Here is a 22,730-nt window from a genome sequence, read left to right as displayed (position 1 = left end):
CGGTAATGTGACGAAAGTTTCGTCACGTCACGGTCTTGTCACACGTCCTAGGATTTCAGAAAAATCTGTCACGTTCGCGTCACAGTCATGGTTTGAGGTGTCCCTGTCACGTCCCCGTCACCAGACGGCGTCACAGTCACGTGTGACGGAAAAAACGACCATGCGGAGGAGAGAATTGGAGAGGCATATCTCTAATTATCTTTTTAGGGGCATCCTTTTGCACGCATGAATTAATGCAGGGAAGTTTCTGCAAAATGCCAAGAAATTGAGTTGGCGACACCAAGTGGCGAAATCTCGGCTGTTTAAAAGCTTAAATCTAACAATTTTTAAGCTTTTTTGGTCGTTTTTAAAAACCCGTCATGGCCATCATCCGTGATGGCCGTCACTTAACGTCACTCGTTTGAGGCCCTCTGTCATTGTCGTGTCACCACCACGCCCAGTTTGTCCTCCGTCATTGTCACCGCCATGGGCCCCTAATTTCGCCACTATCACGTCATCCATCACGCTGCTGTCACCGTGATGTGTGACGTGACGGATGATGGCTGCCATCCCTAGTGATGCCACGTGTCAAATTCTGAGTGGCCTAATGCTGATGCACGATCGAACATCAGACGTACACACTGATTCGTCCTGGACTCAGACGGGACAAGAATGTCTTGGACGGGATGGGGGGGCAGTGGACTAAAATATGTGGGACAGGATGATTAAGACTGACCTCTAAAAAATGGGATATAGGACGGGATGATCTTCTTCCCGGCCGGCCTTCGTCCCCCTCCTGGATGATGGTGCCCTATAACTACTATCCCACCCAAAGTCCTCTTTGTCACTACTGCCCAAACACCTATTCCACTCCTGCCTCAGTGCCCTCAACTTGTTCACCCGCCTTCAAGCCATGAATCATCAGGCTGCAAGAAGCGTTGGAGATGCTATCGGATTTGCTACCTAGCTCTTTCTTTGATGAATTGATCTTATCTCTTGATGATTCTCATGTTCAATGGATGAAATGATCATCTCTCTTGTTGGCTGCCTCACTCAGTTGTGATTGTGAGACTATGATTCGACAATCAGACGACAATCCTTGAGAATCCGGCTAAATTCTAATCATCTGATGAAGACTGTTAAATTCTCCCTAAATTGTAGCTTTTTTAATCACCGTCATCATCATTGTCTCCTAGACTATTTATAGAAAAATCATCACCTCCTAGAGCCGAAATTCTGTCAACAGTCAGTGTCCCTGTCCACACCAGTTTTACCCAGCTTCAATGGTCATCATCCCCGGTAGTATTTGTCCCTATCTGATGTTTTTCGATGTCCCCTTTCTTAATGTTGTCATCTCCATCCAGAATGATTGTTTTTGTCAGTCGTCACCTCCACTACGGTTCTCGCGATCACGACAGTTGGCTTTCCCTGGCCACAACAATTTTTGTCCCCATCCACAATGGTCCTCATCCCCATCGACGGTTGTTATCACCCTCATCAAGGATGACAATTGAGCTCACTGTTTTCATGTTTGATGATTGTTTCTGTTTCTGTCAACCAAATCATCATGTCATCCTCTGATGGATGACTGATGTCTCATGACTGTAATCATTCCGTTCAGTCATCCATCCATCACTCCGGGTGATGACAGATGATGAACTCAGAAAGAACGGATGACGGTCTGTTTGTCCAATGCACATACTCTATCTCTCTCTATACTCCCTTCTCTCTATCTTTCCCTCTCTCTTGTTCATTCTCCTGCTCCCTTTCTTTCTCAATCACTCTCTACCTCTCTACTTCTCCCTCACTATCTCTCTTGTTCTCCTACTCTCTATCTTGCTCTCCCTCCCTCTCTCTCTGGTTCTCTTGCGTGCCCTCCTGCTCTCTCGATCAGATTTCTCGCTGCCCTGCTTCAAGCTCAAGGCCTGATTGACAAGTCGACTTCTGATTTATTTCGCTTGTAACATCGACATACATATAGTTTGAGATATGGGAATTATACTCTGATATCAGGCATCAAAATATGAAATTCAATAAAAATATGGAATGCCGTCCGATAACGTACTGAAATTTTCTGCTAGCCGTTATTGATATCGTATATCGGAAATTGGATATTGATAACCAAATCCCAGATTACGAACGAAAATGGAACAAAACCCTCAATGAAATCGTTATCCGATATCCAGTTTCGTATCCGGTACCTGAATGGTAGCACCCTCAACGGGGGATCTTCTTGGTGGAGAGGATCTCTTGCTGTTTTAGACGGTGCTGGAATCTGGCAAGGCAAGCTTGAAGCGTCACCAATCCTGCCGCCTTCCGGGAGAGGACGAAGCTCAGCTGGTTAACATAGTTGTCAATCAGGCTGCCCGGCCGGTCAACCTCGGCCAGCAGCTTCATCTCCTGGAGATCAACAAGGATCACCCAAAACTTCATCTCCTGAATTGGAAATTATGTTGTTACCGGGTTCAAAGATAACCACCTCGCGGACGATCTCCATGGTATCTTCGATTTCCTTTCTGTGTGCTGCAATCAGAGCCTCCTCTTCCTGAGGAAGCCTCACCAAATTCAGAACCTCACAACGGCCATCAGAGCTCCAACAGACAATACCTCGAGGAGAGCGGTGATCGCGTCTTCTGCCATGGAGGGTTCTTCTTCTTCTTCTTCTTCTTCTTCGTCTTCTTCTTCTTCTATGGGGCGAGTTTCACAGGCCAGGACGGGAGCTACTCTCGTCTCCTCTGGCCGCTTGCTCGGTTGGTGGTCTCTCTTTCCCACTCCCTGGGAGAGGCTCTTCACCCTGGGGCCAGTTGAATAAACGAGACCGACGAGACAGTTGGGAATTAAGACTTCATTATTAACTAGATTACCTGTCGGCGTAGCGGAGGGTATTGAGGGTGTGCTCGCAAGAACCGGCATTGGGGGAGATGCAGGAGATCATAATTGTCCTGGAATTTCCAACGAAGGAATCTCGGAGCACCTCTGTAAGCTTGCTGCCTCTAAAGGGGATGTGGCTCTGGTCGTTGTCCAGTGCTCGGATGCACTCCTTCAACGCCAACAAGCTCTTGTTGATCTCTGCCCCCTCTATCCTGAAACCCCAAAAATAGACTCAGAAAAACCATCAGTTTGATTCATAATTTGACATATTATGTCTCCCGAGTTGCAGGAATCTCTGCTGATAATTTCATATCCTCATCATTTATAAGTTGCTAATATCATCATCCTACGTCCAGGCCCAAACATGGATGACCATGACGGCAAGACAATGATGATGACTAATCTGCCTAACTCGGCAATGAAGAGTGGATGACAATGATGATAAATCCATCAACATCCTCATCCTCATAATCCATTTGCCATCATCATCATGACAATGACAAATTTGTCATTGCCTGCCAACAGCAATTGAGCCACACTGGGTCTGCCGATCTGACCGACTGGATAGGCAGTTGGATCAGATCGTTCCGTTAGCTGAATTGGGTGGGTGTGTCCGATCTGGAGCAAACCTGGTCTGACGATCATTGTCAGTGGTGTCGGCACCTCGCTCACTGCCAGCAAGATCGATGAAGGAGATCTTTCCGACAACCTCGACGGAGGCCTTGGCATCACGGCGCCGAGAGCTTGGGGCGACCGCCTCTTTGTGCTTCTTAATGACAAGCTGCAGGATGGCATGGGACCTGGACGACTCTTCGTTGGCACCGGTGGAACCGGTGCTTCTCGCTGTGTTCCCCTTCTCTATGTACTCTCTGACGATCTGCACGTCTGAGACCTCGAATTCTTGCAACCCTACGATGCAAACCTGCTGCCGCCCATCTTCCCTCATGCAGAGCTTCCTGTGGGTCATTAAAAAAACCCCTCAAGTTTATTGACCTAACACATCGTGTCAACCATCCTGTTTAAGACATCATAGTTTGTACGTCGACAACGGACTAAAATTACTGGTTTACGAAAGATACTGAATGACCTTCTTTCACTGAGAAGGTCGAAAAGCTTCCCCCCATATATCTCGAAGTAGCTGAGCCACAGCCTAAGCTTTTGGTTGCGGTGGATGGGCTGATTTAGAAGCCTAAGGATGTCATGTGATGCCCTTAAGGGCAAGGGCTGCATGGTGAACGTCTTCCCACTGCCTGAAGAGCAGGTATAAAAATCGACAAAGAATTTTAATAGATCGCATTTGAATATATTATCAAATCTTTGAACCGGAACGTACAAATCTAGTAAGCTGTTAAACTATTAAAGGTCCTGAACATAAAAAACAAAAGGGACCAACTACTAGCAGTCCTTATATAGTTGAAAAAATATTGTGTGAAGAAAAATATATTCGCTCAGCTGACTTTTTTGCCTTTGGCACTTTAAAGCAACAAATAATTCATTCATTCATGCCTTCTGGAATAAGTATGAGTTACTGCACACGAAATCCATGTCTAAAACATCAGGGCCGTGGAAAAATAATCTAACAATATGAACGAATTGGATGACAAAACTAATATTAAAATGAAAGCATCAGCACCTGTCTGTCCATACGCAAAACATGTAGCTTTCGTCTTCTGAAAAAGAGTAGGAATAATGGGCTCCACAGTGACACGATACACCTGGCGCAGCAATTTTCAGAAAAACCAAAAAGACTGCGCAAGCAGGTGGGCCCTATGAAGCGGACATTACCTCGTCATTGCTCACTTGTTCGTCAAGAACAGCATCAAAACAGAATTCATGATTCTCGACGTAAGCCGTTAGGTCCACCTGAAGAACTGACGACCAGTGATCATTACATAAAAAGACATGTTATAACAAAAAAGGATAGGATTAAACAAACTCCAGAGAAAATTTTCCGCCACGATAGAATTTATGCAGCCATTGAAAAAAGAGGTTATTTCAGAAGTTCAACATAGTTTACATCCTCCATTGACACATTCTACATAATAATTATTATAACATGTCAAAATTAATTTAGTTTCAGTTGACCCCAAATAGTTATCGGACATCTTTGTATGTCACTCACAGGAATTTACCATGGGAGTGAAACATGATAAAATGACAATTTTTCTTGAACTCCATATTTATGCTCAGAACCAGGTGTAGAGTAACTATGATTCGGGTTATAGAGGAGCAGGAAGTCAATACGAACCCCTCAAAGAAATATCTGAAGGATATACAGAAGCTTCTCAGCAGGGAGGAGCATACCACATAAGGACCATTTAAACAGGGCTTTTAGCAGGAAGGTCATTTTATAATTAAGACACCTTCCCCGAAAGAATCAATGAGCCTTAATTCCTGAATTCGCATTGGTGAGCTGCTGAACCAGGAGATAGTCTGATACAAAAAAGAGAGTTCCGGATGAAGAGGAGAACAGGAATGGTCGAGCAGAGGCCGAGTGGAGGGATAGGGATCAGCCCAGGACGGGCCACCTGGAGATGCGGTGAAGAGGAGAACAATCATGAGGGACTTCATTGGATCAGCCCCCCCTCGTTTGTGGTCTTGTAGAGGCGATTCCATTGGAGTGAGCCTGCTGATCGTATGTGGCACTGGGAAGGATCATGCCTAAACACTCCGTCGGAAGTGAACTTGAGATTTTTGTTTCTCGAGAAGAAAAGAGTCCATTATAGAGAGACATTTGTGCTCATTACAAACTCAATACTTCACGTATTTCAATTTTATTGCCTTCTAGCCTTGGATGGAACTTATATTTACAATATAAAGAATAGGTTTCTCCATGGAGACCTTAATGAGGAGATTCATATGCAACTGACACCTTGGTACTATGGGAAGGAGAATGGATATAAAGTATGCTAGTTGAAGAAGGCCGTGTATGGCCAGAAACAATCACCCCATGCTTTGTGTCGAAAATTTTCCTCAAATATGAAGAATATGGGTTATCGCCAGATAAATGCGGACTATACACTGTTTATAAAGAATTCTGAGACAAGAAAATTCTATTTTACCTGTATGTGTGGATGACATAATTATGTTTGGTGATGATGAGGGTGGAAATAATCATCCGAGTGTCAAGCTATCTCAAGCATTTGAGATAAAGTCCTCGGGAAGGCTGAGATATTTTTTGGGCATAGAAGTTGCCTACTCCAACGAAGAGAAGAAAATGGCTGATTGTAAACCATCCTCCGTGCCTATTGATCCAAAAGTCAAATTGGGTGTAATTGAAGATATGCCCATAAATTGAGAACAATATCAGAGCTTATCTATTTACATCATACATGGCCTGACATAGTGTTTGCTGTTGGGCTTATGAGCCAATTCAAGCAAGACCCCAGGAGACTCATTGGCAAGCAGCCTTTAAGGTTCTTTCGTGCTAGAAAGCAACTGCAGGTCGTGGACTTTACTTCAGGAAAGAGGGGGAATTCATTTGGAAATGTATCGTTGCAGATTACAGACGCTACGTCGTTCACCAAAGATCTACTACAGGCCACAGTTCAGATGTTTATGGAACTAATAGGCCCAGCAAGGACCACTCAAATAGAATGACGAACATTGTACCCTACAAAATCTAGTAGGGAACTTCTTGCGAAGTAAAGAGATGAGTTAGACCTTTTTCTTTGCTGCCAGCTAGGGTTTCTGAAAGTGGCCCAACGAAGCTAGTGCCAGAGAAAGCAGAAGACAACAGAAGTGGATGGCAAAGTTACTTGGTTTTGATTTGACATTAAACATGGAAGCAGGTTCCTTGTTCTGGTCCATTGGAGAAGAGTGTGTCACTTATTATGTTATTTCAACTGTTCACTGGTTTGACCAACCTGTTTTAATCAAAGAAGCACCCATACTATTATGTACAGCAAGACCTCCTATTCTACAAAAAGAAACTGGTCATACCCAAGATAAGTGGGCATGGGGGTTTCAGAAAACATACAAAAGAATATCTCAAGGGCTTGTTTGGACAGGAATGGAAAAGCAAGTCAAGTCTTATGTCCCATACTGCCAAGTGTGACAGCTCTGCTGATCTGCTACACCCACTACAAATCCCAAGCAAAATATGGGACAACCTATCGATAGACTTTATCGAAGGTCTGACTAACTCCAGACGCTACAATTCTATTATGGCCATTGTTGCACAGGCTAAGAAATTATTCTCATCATATCGTGTCATGACTATACCCAGAACGTACGTGAGGATGAAGCATAACCAACTCGCATGTGCAGATTCAAATCACATGTGGGGTAACGATGAAGCGGTTGGAATCAATCACTATAAATAAAAGGGTGAGGGTGAAACGGAAGGGCCAGAAGAAGTTCCATTGCATGATCGGTGGGGGCCCGAGGGGTGGGAGATCCTCCTGATCAGCAGCAGGCGCTACCTTTCTGGTTAGCCTGAGTTCTTCTTTCTGATTCTTGTCCATAGTTATTTCCCTACATTTGTTCTTCCCTTGTACGGCATCCAAGACTTGGAGAATATTACTACATTTGGCAATTCTTGAAGATCTTACCTGATTAATCTTCCAAGCCATCTCAATATCCATCCTGTTTTCCATGCTTCAACACTCAAGAAAGCTTTGGTAAATTTTCCTAACATTCATCTCTCTCTTCAATGCTTATAAGTGAGTGGGAATGACAGGTTTATCAGGAGGCTGTCATTTATACAAGATCTACATCACCGTGCCCAGAAAAACTGATCAGATGAAAGAACCTCTCAGAAGCCAAAGACATTTGGGAGCAAGCGGATTGTCTGTCCAAAGCCTTTCCCGACTTCAGACTTGAGGACCAGATGAATGTCCAGGGGGGAGTATTGATACGTTCATTATATGAACATGCGGAAGGCTGTCTAAGCAGACAGTGCAGGGACCAGAGACATGTGCAGGGAAACGGTGCATGTGGCCGAACTCATATGAATACAATGGGAGTGGAAGAAAGCAGGAAAAGAATATTTTCACAAAAAAGTTATTATTCAACTGAGAGCAGGCATGGTTGAGGGCTGGAGTATGATATAGTTCTTCCAAGAACATATGATTTCAATAATTGGAGGCACCATTTTTCACTTGTCACCGAGTCAGCACGTGCTAGTTCAAACGAGTGGAGGGAGCATTCTACGAAAAAGAGGACAGACATAAAACAGAACAAACTCATTTTTTGGTTTCTTGAAGAGGAGCTGTGGTACTCAGGCGAAGAAGGGAGATTCTCTCAATCTCGCAAGGCACGTCTAATCGATCCAATTATGCCTCTGATTCTCCATCTATTCCTCCTCACCACATTCTTGTGATCCACTCTATTGTGCTAATTGGACGTGAATTCTTGAAGATTTCCTTTAGTAGCAATTTCTTGGTGTTTTTCATAACAGATCTCTTGTCCAATCCCTAATTTTCCCAGGATTGTAACAGAGTGAAGGAGAGGACTGCCACCAGGAGGAGGGAGGATTTGCCTGATCCGTTCAACGGTTATCCTCTCAAGATTCTCCCTGATTCCATCGTGCATCGGATCTTGAACGATTTGGTATCTGGTGAATTCTCATTGGGTGTTTTGATTCTTTCAATATAATTTTTACATGAATTTCAAATAAAATCCCTACTTGATGCTCTGATGGTATCAATAGGTCAGTGGGAAGAAAGAAAAATAGATCAATGATGGAAGAAATCTTCCAGATTAATAGTCCTGTCTGCCGTGTATTTGTGTAAGTGCCCCTATAAGGCCATACCTTGTGTCACATTATGGACCCACTTATTATGAGTAGTCCACCCTACAAAATCGTGGGACCTGACTTTTGAGAAGATAAGTTATTTTGTCCAAACCCTATTCGTTAGCTAGGCTTTCCTCGTGTTCCAGCCCGGAAGGTTGCAGAGATTCCACGCTCAACAAGTCCCATTCTCAATGACCCTTCAGAAGATGTCTCTGCCCTTTACGTACCACGCCAAAATGGGCTTATAGGGCTCGTCCTTGGGGCCTGCATCAGTCCCCTTAATAGAAGGCCACGATAAAATGGAGATATGGTAAGAAATACAGGAAAGCCTACTTCTCACGTACTAAAGTTATCAAAGACAACGTGACCGGGCAAAATTGAGAGGAATAAACTTTCCACGTATCTCACTATCAACTTTTTTCTTATTTGTCCAGCATTTATATCAGAAAAAATGATTAGGTCAAACGATAGAAACTGACCTTCAACTTGGGCTCATGGACAGACAAGGATGTACTGTCATGCACGGACACAATATCATCCTCCTTTCTAGATATCTCCTTTTTGTTCAGTGGCCTTTTACGAACCTGAAATAAATTATTTCAGTGTATGCTGCATCAAATTTAGAAGATATAATATATGTGGCGGAAACCTCAAGTAGAGGATGTTCTAGAATATTCCCCTAAATGGGTGTGAGAGAAGAATTCGAACGGATCAGGCATAACCTGGCCTTATTCAAAGGTAGGAAAATAGAAAATAATAAAATTGAGAGAAAGAGTCTTAGATGACTGAAATTTCAGATCCTGATCATATCTCATACGCAAAACAATATGTACGAAGAAAAAATGTAAGGAAGATGACATAGCCGCTTTCTGGAAACAGTTTCTGTACTTGAGAGTCCGTCTGCATTGTTAATTAAACACAAATTACCGTCATCAAGTTTCTCAGAGTATTGGGATAAGTTTAATGCCGAATGTATAAAATAAATAAATCAAAAACATGATATACTACAACATATAACTTCGGATAGAAAGGTCACTAGCAAGGATTCATAAGATTCACCAGAAGCGATCCAAAACTTTTCACGCTTAAATTTTTTGATATTTTTTAAGCTATGTCATTAGCAAGAACATTCTACGCTAAAAAAAGGCCCAAGGTACAGACTCTAATTCAACCAGGTTTATATGCCAGGAAATCAATGCCTTTTCACGCATACGTTTTTGATATTTTTTTAGCTGTGTTACTTGGGAGAATATTCTACCACAGAAAAAAGGCCTACGGTACTGAATCTATTTCAACCAGGTTTATCTGCCGGAAATACAAGCCCTCGGGTCCATTTGAAATTACCGCCAAAGAAACGTTATAAGCACAAATGAAGTTATGGAAATCAGTATCTTGTAAGAGCATAGAAAACTCATAAATTATGCAAGAGAACGGCTTAACATACCACAACTTTAATCTTCGCAATGTTGGTTTCCTTTACACTCGGCTCTTTCTCTACAGCTGAGACTCCAACGCTAGCCTCAGGGTGAACTTTGCGCGCCCTAGATGAAACTATATCGAGGTCTTTATCCAAGTTTCCACCCGAGAAGAATGATGATGACTCAAGGGCTAGTGACATCCCATGCTGCGAGTAAAAAAAAAAGTCCATAAAAAGGGAAGAGTTGATCATCAAGCATTTAGAAAATATGTTAAGACCAATTTCTCTAGATCATTGAAATATAAAATCATGAACAACCTCCACAAATCTCTATTACTGAGAGTTTACAGGAAAGTGAGGAAGTTATCATTGAAAACAGGACTAACTCTGAAAGATGAGGAAAAACCAAGGCGGTAAGAATGGTGAATCATCACACTGCAATTTTCTGCTCGTAATAATAACATGAAAGAGTAGCCCTATTAGTTTAAAAATGTCCGACCATATGCCCTCACTTTTCCCGAGAAAAGGAAACAACCGCCGAGACTGTCAAGCTGTGTTATCATAACAATATACTTAGCTTCAAGTCTTCCGGACAAACGGACATCTGATTATTCAAGATACATGTTTCAAAACTTTTATCGATCACCATGGTGGTCGACTTGATTATTAGATTGGATCGAATCTCTCTCCTTCCAGATTGGCTCTTCAGAAGGTATTAGTTGCAGGATGTCAAACTGTTAGATACAAGCATTTACCAGCAGTGTTAAAAGTTATAGCTGATAGCAAAAGGCATTTCTTTTCCTCTTTAAACAAGATGTTGTGTTTCAACACTCCTCTACAACACCTGCCACTGGCCTTCTTTTATGGCCCAAGTGTGCAGTGTTTTGCTAGATTCAAGAGCTTACCAACAGTGGTAAAGCCTATAGCTGAAAGCAAGGGCACTGCTATTTCTCATTAAGCATAATGTTGTGCTAAAACACAAACCGCACTGTTTTGAGCAAGGAGAACTTAGTAGATAAGTCAAAATGAATGGTTGCAATCTTGTTCTCATCTCCATGAGCAGAGATCAACCCTATCTGACTCGGATAAGAAAACGATGGATCTCAGCAAACAGTTTTTGCAGTTAAGGCAGGGTACTCATTAGTCACAACTACAAATAACGTCAGAAAATTTTGGAAGAGCCGAGGACAAAAATCAAATGTTAAAAAAACTCGCTGTCCAGGTCTTGTGGATTCCAACACCTGTGTACCAATTAGAGGTTCATGTCAAGGGCCTTTATATTAAGGATCTATACTGTTTCTCAAAGGCCATTGTTTGACTCTGGTTACTGTCTCCCTCTTTCTCTCTCTACTTCTTGGATTGTTCTTGTCTAATAATCCAAATCAAGAATCTTACTTGAAGTTCCTCAACAAGCATAGTATCAGTGGATCATCCTCCAGATTGAGCTTGGCTCTCTGAAGAATATCCAGGCATGTTCCGATGGGTTTCAGAGCCACGGTCCATTTGGGAATAGCTTCAAGCACTTAAAACAGATAATGAGACCTTGAGAGGTGAGCATCAATGTGACCACGATGAATTTCAGAAATCAATAAAGAAGATGACAGAAATGATCTGACAGGAAATGAAAGGTATGAACGAGGGATTTATGTCCACATTGCTACCGTTTCTCCACCAAATCCAAATCCGCTGGGATTGCACACTCAGCCAGCCGATGGAAAGCAAGGATGAAAGGATCAACAGTGACTACAGAACTACAAGTCCTATAACTCCTATACCCAAGATTTCCAATAGAGAAAATTGAAAGAGAAATACAAGGAGCATTGTCAATATTTTGGGATGGGAATTTCGATGGCTGTCAATGTACCAAAAGAGAAGAATTCAAGATGTACAATATTTTTCAGAAAAAAAAATCAAGTTACTTGTGCCAAATATGGATGAACCACTTTGGAATAGTTTTATTGGACAGAGAATAGGTCTCCATTTTTAAACTGATAGGAACACCAAACTAAGAATTCGTCATCAGAAACTCCATCAGAAAGTCACGAGTAAAAGTCTTCTTAGAAGGCCAAAGACCATTCAAAAAGAGTGGCCCACACTGTAACCCTATATAACAGTGTGTTAGGTAGGGTTACAGTGTTTCCCAGAGAAGCACACCATAGGTGACAATTCGGCGGCAAAACTTATAGGCCATGAAAATCACAAAAGTTAGATTTTCTGGTGATTGGAAGAACTGAAAAGTCTTGGAACTGACAAAAGGATAACTTATGACATCCGCTGCAAAGCAGAAACAATCCAAGGATGACTAAGAATAAAATGTCACTCTTCGATTACACCACACCAGCTTAAATAGCAGCAAATAAAACAGAGCATATGAACCCCACTCGCTAATGTGACTTACTCCAAGAATAAGTCATGCGGGCTGCTTATAACAGTGGCCAACATACAACAATTTAAAGAAATAGAAACAAACTATATGGGTCACTTATAACATGCGGCTCACTAAGAAGAATAAAGACAAGAAATAAAATTTAACAAAGGGCAACCAGAAGTGTCTCTATTCAACTAAAAAAATTATTTTAATTAGATATCCAGCATGAGGCGAAACATTCAGGTATAGCGGGAGAAGAGGAAGTTCAAACTGAGGGTGAAGACTCAGAAGATACATAATTAACAATCCACATGTCTCCGTGGTAGGACTGAATCAGCAATGTACTATGAAGCTCAAACTACAACTCTGATTAATTCAGGAGAAACTCATAATTTCTGCTTCCCAATTTTCTGTATTTGAATCTGTCAATTATCTGATCGTCCGAGACAATGGCCATACCGTATCAGCCCACGGACTCTACAAAGTCATCACCATTCATTTCCAAAGGTTTGCAGCGACCTAGACTACGTAACTCTTGATCTCAGTAGCATTGATGTTGTTTCTGGCATGCACTGCCAATAAATTCTGGGATATGTCCATGCTGATCATGTCTATTGTGAAGAAGCTTGATATGAATGGTAAAATGCAGAATATCAGGGAAGATCCAAGTCTGACCAGTATAGTAATTTCATTAAAAATGATGAGCAAGTAGTAGATGCAAGGGCAAACTTCTTTGTTTCAATTGCATCAGGTTATGGTCTGGATACTCCAGATAGAAAGATCCCTTCAGAATCCTGCGAGGAAGTCTTACACCAACTATTACTTTGTGTTTGCACCTAATGCTTGAGTCATAGGCCCTATGGTTATTCCATGTCTCAGAAAGATGAGACTGAAAGTCTAGTCAAAGAGAAGTGAAAGGCAGGAATAGTCAGTCAGACTTACTGGGGCCAGTCTTCTTTTTGTGTTTCTTCTCTTTTCAAGCATACACTGATAAGATCCCTAGCCGTCCTGAGGGGCAGTTTCGTCTCTACCTTTCCTCTCTCTCTCTCTCCCCTGTTTTCCTTTAAATAGCACAGCCCTCCCATTAGGAGGGCAGACTGGAAGTTGTTTCTTAAGTGACTGTTGGTTTTCCTCCTCTCTTCTCTTCTTAAATCCATGCTCCGCCTCCCTCTACGATCCCCATCCTCATGATCGTCTCTGCATCACTGCGTCTTCAGGCAGGTCACCCCCGTCCAATCCCCTACCCCCTCTGCGCGGCCTCTTCCCCACCATTCCCGTTATATTCTTCACCCCCTGAACTCTCCTTATCCTCAAATTACACCGGAGATGATACGCCCTTAGCAGGATCGTATCATACACCCACTGGAATTGGTGGGTCACCTACCTGATCTGACAGATGAAACGGCTATGAATGCCCGCTCAAAGTTCTCCATCCTATGCTTCAAGCCAAGGTCTATCGTGCTCATCCCCAGTCCATCGTGGAGTTGATTGACTGTGCTTTTGAGGTGGAGCCCACGCTGAGCGAATTGGAGGGGCAGTCTGACAGGCAGGCTGGACGTCCTTCCCGGACTGGCAAGGCCATGCCACCAACAACAGCCCCTCCCACACAGCAAAATTGCCAAGATCAGAAGCAAGATCAGACTTTCCTCACGAGCTCCTCCCGCACCACAACTCTTACCATTTTACACTGGGCCGGCGTTGCCAGAAGGACTTGCACATCTGATTGCCACTCATCAAGCGAACCGCCCTGATCCCCTGGGCAACAACTTTGTTTCTACTTCCAACGACAACGTTGAGACAGTGTAAGACAACTTGGGGGTTGTGCAAGTCACCCTCACCTGATTCCCTACGAATCCAAGGCATCATCTTGGGACAAGACGTACAGGTAGTCATCAACAGCAATGTGTCAGCCAATAGCATCTGTTGCCATCTGGCTTGGGAACTAAAGCTTCCGTCCGGTACAGTCCTGCCTTAACAAATTTGCTACGGCAACAGTGGTGTCAAGCGGGAATAAGCAGATTGCAAACCTTGCTGTCCAATGATAAGGCTACGCAGCAATCATCACCTTTTTTCCTGTGACGCTTCAGCATGGACATTTTTTTGGGGTATTCTTGGCTGCATGCACTGTGGAATTGACACATGTTACATTGAGATTGACAGCAAAGGCTCATCCTTGACACTTCACTGTTGCCCATATCATTATTCCCACTTGCAGAAAGTCGAGTTATAGAATTCCTCGTCCACGAACAGTTGGATGCTGGACTCATCTAGCCACTGCACTCCATTGGTGCACAAGAAGGGTAATGCTTGGCTCTGTTGCACTGATTTCTGGGCATTCAACAGGATTACTGTTCCAATCTGATTTCCTATTCCAATGGTAGAACGAGCTTCTGGATGAGCTTCTTGGCACTTGAATTTTCTTGAAATTGGATATGAAGAAATCCAGTTACAACCAGATCCCTATGCATGAGCAAGACATCAAGAACACTACGATCACTTTTGGACTCAAATGCATCAATGACTTTCCAGAGACTAATAGACCACATCTTTCAACCCTTCTTACCCAGATTTGCACTCATTTTCTTTGACAGCATTTTAGTCTAAATCTGACCTCAGCACTAGCTGCACACGAACCCAAAGAAATGTTATTCGCAGCCTCAGATTGAATACGTCGGGACAGTAGATCTCGTCCGTAGACCTGCCTCCGACACTGACAAGGTTTAGGCACCATTGCCTTGCCGCCCACACAGCTACTGAAGAAAGACATCTTTATCTGGAACCCAGATGCTAGTGTTCGCCCGTCCCGATACCGGTACCGGATGCCGGTATTGGGATGGAAGCTGTATCGGATACCGGAAAGGCAATTTCCGGTATCCGTTCTTTTCGATATCCAGATATCAGATATCGGTATCGGATATCAGTTGCTTCAGTGCCGATATCCGATTCCGATATCCGTCTCAATGTCGGCATCCGTCTCCGTCTCAGGGGGGAGGATGACGACATCAGATATCGGGTGTAGATATTGGTTTTTGATATCCACATCGAAAGGATACTTTACAATATTTTTAAATGATAATTATAGAGCGATTAGAATGGTTTCAATGTGGGCAAGAGAGTAATAAGAGAGCTTCTGATTGATTATACATCTTGTTTAATATATACAGCCAAATATTATCAATTTTTTCCATATGGGATAACAGGATTCGGGTTTGGTGTTAAACTCCAAATCCCTTTAATCCCATATGGAAGAAAATAGAACTTTTCACTTCTATTTATTGGACGCTGTGATATTATGTTAAATAATGAACAAATATAAGGGCCATTAAATATAGCGAGTATAGATTAAAATATAATTTTAACATTTAATGTGTTGTCAGATTCATTTAATATATACAGAGAAAGATTTCTAATTTCTTCCATGTGGGATAACGGGATTCTGAGTTTAACACCAAGCCCGAATCCTGTTATCCCACATGGAAAAAATTGATAATTTTGCACTCTATATATTAACTGAGATTGAAAATAGAATAAAATCATTCGATGCTAATGTACGTAAGTCATAGATTGATATGAAAATTATATTTTTTATTGTCAATACCTGTTCCAATATCCAGATACCGGTTCCGATATCCGGATATCGAAACCGATATCCGGCATCCGGTATCCGTCGCGTCCCTCTACCTACGGTATCCGGTACCGATATCCGTCTACCCCTCAGAGACGGATATCGTCCGATATCCGATATCCGGCATCGTCCCATTTTTCCCCCGATATCGGATATCGGTTGTCCGATACCGGATGACGGACGGATATCGGTTGGGCGAACCCTACCAGATGCACAACATGATTTTTATCAATTGAAATCGGCCATGTTGTCATCCCTGGTCCTTGTCCTCAATTTTCAAATCATAACAATTATATACCCGAAAGCCAAAAAAGTCAAGGTAACTGCTTCCCATAACACCTCAATGCACGACATTCAACTCAATTAGACAACAACGAAGGAACGAAATTTAACAATTGTGCGTAGAATTAAAGTAAGTTCAGCAACAACAGTGCCAAACTGTTTTGCCAACCTAGTGAAATGTAGCAAAAGATAAACCCTGCAGAGATGAACAAGGAATAGGACACAGGAAATAGAGCGACTGTAGGACTATTAATATGTTTCACAGTCCACTGGACAAAGTGGAGAAACAGGCAAAAACAGTTGAACACGTTGTCATTTCTTGGAAGGAGGACATCCATTTAATGAGGAAGACAATAAAATGTGATGACTGAACGTTGAGGGAAGAATAAAACTAAGCTTACACCGCTGGTGATAAAAAATTAAGACGAAAAAATAGGTCATTGGAGGGAGCTGTTTTTAGGTACCATCACATTGACGTAGATTGATACGTAATAGGGCACACAGCCACACGTACCTCTGAAAAAAGTTCGGTATCATCCATCGCATTGAGATCCAATAGCCCTGCCCCTAACTCCCCCCGTAGATCGGGTGAGTAGAAGCCCTCACCGCCACCAACTCCCCCAAAAGCCTGTGTTTCTGGCGCGAAAGTTTCCGATTCTGAGTCTCCATTGAAATTCAAGTTCTTAAAAACCTTTAATAACCTCTGTTTCTCTTCTGCAGGCTGCCTTCCATAGCCCTAAATTTAAATATATAGAATTAGACGGATGGCAAGCATAAACACGATAGAAATTTAGCGGAATAATAATTCAATCAAGAAAATTTTCATTATAGATTGAGCTAAGCAAACTAAGTACTGATTTCTCACAATCATCAACACACCTAGACCGACGGCACATCATTCAAATAAATCACGTGTCTATGTGAACTGAATACTGGGAAATATTCGACTCAACAGAAACACAATCACTTCTTTGGGTTGAAAGTTCAAACCGTGGGACCTTTAAGAGCACAAAGTATCGATACAATAAGCTGATCAATCACGACACTACGAGAAGAAGCCCAACATCTGATGCAAATAACAAAACTGAAAGCATGTTCTAGTCGTCAAATTTAAAGATGAAGAGGTGTAAACCAAATACAAACCTGCATTGCGTTTGAGAAGAGGCGATAGTCGGTAGACGCCACTGGAGAAGCCAGATGCTGGAGTCCAGCAGACTGGAGCCACCGGGCCATAACCGCATCTCCAGAGTCGCCTACAAGCCCTACACCAGCCGCGTGGTTGTCGCAAAGAGCAGCCGCCGGGCCAACATTGCTCTGCTGCCCCGGACCACCCATGTGGCGCTAAGATCGACCTCACCGCGCCAACTTCAACAGATCAAACAAGGAAGACAGCTGTGTTCTAAATAGAATAAAACGCCATACACGAACTTCGAGTTACTGATCATCCGAGATCCGGAAACTGGAAATTTTGAAGAAATCCTCTGCGGTGCACACGAAAACGAGTGTAATCGCCGACGAAATCGGCCTTGCGATCCTAGAACAACAAAAACAATGTCATCGTAAGAAACTAGCCGATCATCACCAAAATCCACTCGCAAGATATTCTACAGAGATTCGAGAAACAAAAATTAAAGATTAGGACACCAGATCCGAAGCCAATTCCAGATAATGCGACTCCAGATCGCGCAGCACTTCTGTTTCTTGGACGTAACGGGAGAGACAGGAAACGAGACGCCAGATAGAGGGAGAGAATCAGCGAGAGAGATCACTCCCCGTAATGAACGGTAACAGGCCGTATTTAAACTCTGGGTGATTCGTTGACGGATTCTGCGTTCGTCACCTTCTGCAAGCGTCATCATCTGTCACCGTGACGGGTCCGTGCGGATGACGTTTTAGCCCCGCGACGGTGACGGATGACATCGGCAGGTGACAGAATTTTAAATAAAAAAAGGGGGAAAATGAAGAAAAGGGAAATAAATATGTTTTATGTTTAGAAGGAAAGGAGAGATACGGTAGTCAGAAATTAAAAAAACAATAAATAATTATATTGTATAAATGGAGAGAAAATAAAGAATGAGAAAGAGATTGAGACTTAGAGAGAGGGAGTCTGACATAGAAGAAGATCGATCGACCCATTGATCCAGAGAGAGATAGAGGAGGGAGGGAACAAGAGAGAGGGAAACTGAGAGAGAGGAAGACCCATAGAGAATAGAAACAATTCAAAATAAATTATAAACTTAAACATGTAAAATTAGAAACATTTGATATGTCATTTCGTCCCTGCAACTAGGATGTCGTGCGATGAGGTGATCATTGTAGACCAGAAAGTGCGGTTATAAATATCATGTAAGGCATCTGGTTTATGCAACAATATTTATATTTTTTTCCTATGATCACATGGCGAGCTAGGGTCGAACCGATAGGTAGCAAGTATTGAATAAGTGAAATACATATCTAATTTCTATTTTTTTAGATTTTATATTTATTATAGGAACTAACTATTTTTTTACGATAATAACTAGTGAAAAGTAATTCAAAATAAATCTAGGAACCTCAGAAATTATTAATCTAATTTAATCAAAATTTATAAAATAATACTGGGATTTTATAAAAAGGTTTAATTTAAAGGAAGAATTAAAATACCCTAGTCAGAGCTATGGGGGGGGGGGGGGTGTCGGGTGACGATTGGTGATGGATGTAAGTCGAGTAAAGCGGATAAACAGATACAATAGATGATCACAATGGAGATGAAGATGGCTACACGTCTGAAAAATGGAGTGATGATGATTTTACTGTCATCGATGTGACAAATATGTAGGGGACACGTGACGATGAGTGGCAGAGCTAGTGGTGGCATGCATGATAGTAGAACATAGGCCACCAGATATGCTAACCAAGGAAAAAGGCCAACAATATGAGGAAAAAAAAAGGAGGATCATGCTTACCTTATCGTCACATGCCCAACTGACCGAGTGGCATTTTTTATTCACGTGTCTTGATACAGACATCACTCCTTCAATCGTTCACTCTTAGACTACAAGAACAGAGCCAAATGAGACTTTGAATGGATAAATCACTACACAATATTAATTAAGAACAAAATTTAAGGGTGCCTTTTTACACTGATATGGGGTTTTATTTACAAATCTAATATGGTGAATGGATAGAGGAGGGAAATATGGAACTTCCTTAAAATTTTAGCTCAAAATTCCTTGTAGATTGTTAGATATCATTGTTTGGATTTGGAGTAATCTGAGCCGTCTAATTTTTGCCCTCCTCCAATTTTCACTCTCCTACGACTTGTACGGCAGATTGCAAGATTGACACACACTCCTACTGGGGGAAATGTTGATAAAATATTTGAATAAATTCATAAATGTAATTAATGACTTTTGAAATTATTTTCTTCATAATTTATCGTCAAAAAATCTACTAAAATACAAGGAAAAAATTAGAAGATCATTTTAAAATATAATACACCACTTAAAATATTTTAAATCAATTTAGATAAATATTCATGGCTTTTAAATTCAAGAAATCCAGCTCATAAAATTATGTTAAAAATACCATAAAATCAAGAAAATAATGGAAATTAATTTGAAAAGTGAAATAAAGTATTTTAACAAGCAATAGCATGAATTTTATGATAATATCAATGAAAATAAACCTATAAAATATAGGAAATGATTGCCTAAAAGAGTTTATGATTATCAATGAGGATGGAACAAACAGTCTAGTGGTGTGAGACAAAAACACAAACCATTGACACGTGACAATCAAGATGTGTTGTTCCCTATTATAGGTTCGACTTGTTGAACAGATGATGAACTATTATCTATTTCGTCTCAATCAATCATCAGTCATCATCTAGACATGTCGGCAGATGAATCATGATTTTGGATGACAATAGCGTGACATGAAATTGGAAGAAAATAAAAAAATCATGTTGCATTTATAATTCCAAGTATCTATTCTATATAGTTCACAATTAAATATTGATGGACTTTTCTGCTGATGGACAAAGGTGGCTAGGGTTTTGAAGAATAAGAGAAAACAACACACTAACTAAGAAAACGTTTCCCCCTTTTATAGGGTTACACGCAGGCCCGAATTTAAAAACTGGGCCCGAAACTTAAAGAGAAGTGGGCCTAGGCCCGAAACTTAAAAAAAAAAGAGATAAACAAAAAATAACGGTTGCTTCTAACACTCCCCCTCAAGCTGGTGAGTAGATGCTTCGAACTCCCAGCTTGCTCAACAACCGGTCAAAGATGGATCTGGCAAATCCCTTGGTAAGTATGTCTGCAGTCTAATTAGTCAACTTTACATATTGAATATAAACATGCCCTTGGTCTATCTTCTCTCTGATCCAATGCTTGTTCAGCTCAATATGTTTTGTTCTATCATGTAAGACTGGGTAATGAGCAATGTCGATTGTTGCTTTACTATCACAGTAGACTACAATGGGTTTGTCTTGTGCCATCCCAATCTTTGCAATAATATTTCGTATCCATAGAGTTTCACTGATACCTTTGACTAGAGCTCTGTATTCAGCTTCAGCCCTGGATAATGCAATTATTGGTTGTTTCTTGCTCCTCCAAGTCACCACATTTCCTCCTACAAGTGCACAATATCCTGTTGTGGATCGTCTATCTATCAGTGATCCTCCAAAATCTGCATCAGTATACATCTCCGCATCAGTTCTTCCATTTCGGCTGAAGAGAATTCCATGGCCTGCTGAACCCTTCAAATATGCTAATACATGGAATGCTGCTTGTAAATGAGGCTGGCATGGACTATCCATAAATCTGCTCAACAACCCAACGGCAAAAGCGATATCTGGTCTTGTATGATTCAAATAGATTAGCTTTCCAATCAACCTCTGATATTGCCATTTATCCACTTGTAGTTCCTCTTCACAAGCACCCAGTTTCGTATTAGGATCGATAGGCAAAGGTGATGGTTTGCATCCACTCATTCCTGCCTCTTGAAGGATATCCAGAATATACTTGTGTTGGGAGATGAATATTCCCTTGGAAGAATAATTAACTTCAATACCAAGGAAATATCTTAGTTTTCCAAGTGACTTAATTTCAAATGTTTCAACTAACTTGGAGCTCAACAATCGATTTTCAAGAGAATCATCTCCTGTAATGATAATATCATCTACATAAACTAATAAGATTGAAACTTTACCAGAGACGGCATGCTTCAAAATAGTGTATGGTCACAATTACTCTACACATAACCCATGGATTTCATGCAACATGAGAACTTCCCAAACCATGCTCTCGGAGACTGCTTCAGTCCATAGAGTGTCTTCTTCAATTTACAGACCTTCTTCCTTGATTCAAACTCATAGTATCCGAGGGTCGCTCCATATAAATCTCCTCATTTAAATCACCATGGAGGAAGGCATTTTTTACATCATACTGTAATAGTGGCCAGTCCAGATTTTCTGCGAGGGAGAGACAAATTCGTACTGTGTTTAGCTTGGCAACTGGTGCAAATGTCTCTCCATAATCGATACCATAGGCCTGTGTATATCCTTTAGCTACTGACCTGGCTTTATACCGTTCCAAGCTCCCATCAGCATTATACTTCACAGTGAACACCCATCTGCAACCTACAAGACGCTTGCCAGGTGGTGTCTGAACAACTTCCCATGTGTCATTCTTGATTAATGCTTCCAATTCCGTGTCCATTGCCTTCTTCCAATTCATATCCTTCATTGCCTCCTGATAAGTCTGAGGGATCATGATTGAATTGATGGCTGCAATAAAGGATCGATAGTCTTGTCCAAGATGAGAATATTCAACCACATTGGTGAGTGGATATCTCACTCCTTGGGTGAATTGTCTTCGGCCCTTTCTCAGAGCAATAGGCCATCCACTACTTTCATCTTCTTCTCCCACCATTGTCTCACTCTCAATCTCATTTGTTACTCCCATGGTGTTGTCAACTTCATTTACAACTTCCTCTCTATTCAGAGAAATTGGGAGAACTTGAGGTGTCTGATTGTCAATTGTAGGTACTTCCCAGATTTCATGCTGAGAATTCAAAATTTCTTCAACTGATATAACGCCTGCTTCAGTTTCATTCAGTGGTTGGCAACCACTGTCCTTGACTCCTATTACCTGCTGATATATATATCAGTAGAGGTCCCTTGTAATGCCTTGAAATAACTTTCATTCTCATGAAACGTCACATCTGCTGTCACAAAGAATTACCTTGTATTAGGATGGTAGCATTTGTACCCTTTTTGGGTAAGTGAGTAACTCAAGAAAATACACTTAGCTGATCTTGGACTAAATTTGTCTTCTGGATCATGCAGATGTACGAAGGCTACATAGCCAAATATTTGGGGTTTAAGATTTGTCTTCCACCGAGTGTGGGGATAGAATTTCATCATTAGCTCCACAGGGCTGTTATAACCTAATGACCTTGATGGCAA

At 41.6% G+C, this 22,730-nt stretch overlaps 1 protein-coding gene across 2 annotated transcripts; it reads right to left on the bottom strand.

Moving 5' to 3' along the window:
• Positions 1-1,988: 1,988 nt before the first annotated feature.
• Positions 1,989-18,066, bottom strand: KINESIN-13A (P-loop containing nucleoside triphosphate hydrolases superfamily protein). Of its 2 annotated transcripts, XM_078583580.1 has the most exons (14): positions 17,924-18,066; positions 17,423-17,813; positions 16,981-17,015; positions 16,794-16,915; positions 10,032-10,211; positions 9,067-9,171; positions 4,636-4,713; positions 4,484-4,565; positions 3,938-4,100; positions 3,480-3,806; positions 2,844-3,062; positions 2,587-2,773; positions 2,459-2,524; positions 1,989-2,379 (listed from the first exon to the last, which is right to left on the bottom strand). In XM_078583580.1, exons 2-14 carry the CDS (start codon positions 17,518-17,520, stop codon positions 2,197-2,199), a joined length of 1,845 nt encoding a protein of 614 aa, XP_078439706.1. In that variant the 5' UTR covers positions 17,521-17,813; positions 17,924-18,066; the 3' UTR covers positions 1,989-2,196. The 2 variants fall into 2 exon arrangements, with proteins under 2 accessions (XP_078439706.1, XP_078439701.1); XM_078583575.1 differs by having other exon boundaries at positions 16,794-17,015.
• Positions 18,067-22,730: the final 4,664 nt, after the last annotated feature.

This window comes from Wolffia australiana, chromosome 1 (genome assembly GCF_029677425.1).
Source record: "Wolffia australiana isolate 7733 chromosome 1, ASM2967742v1".
NCBI lineage: Eukaryota > Viridiplantae > Streptophyta > Magnoliopsida > Alismatales > Araceae > Wolffia > Wolffia australiana.
Note: the sequence above shows the minus strand (reverse complement) of the source record. Positions and strands in the feature narration are given on the sequence as shown.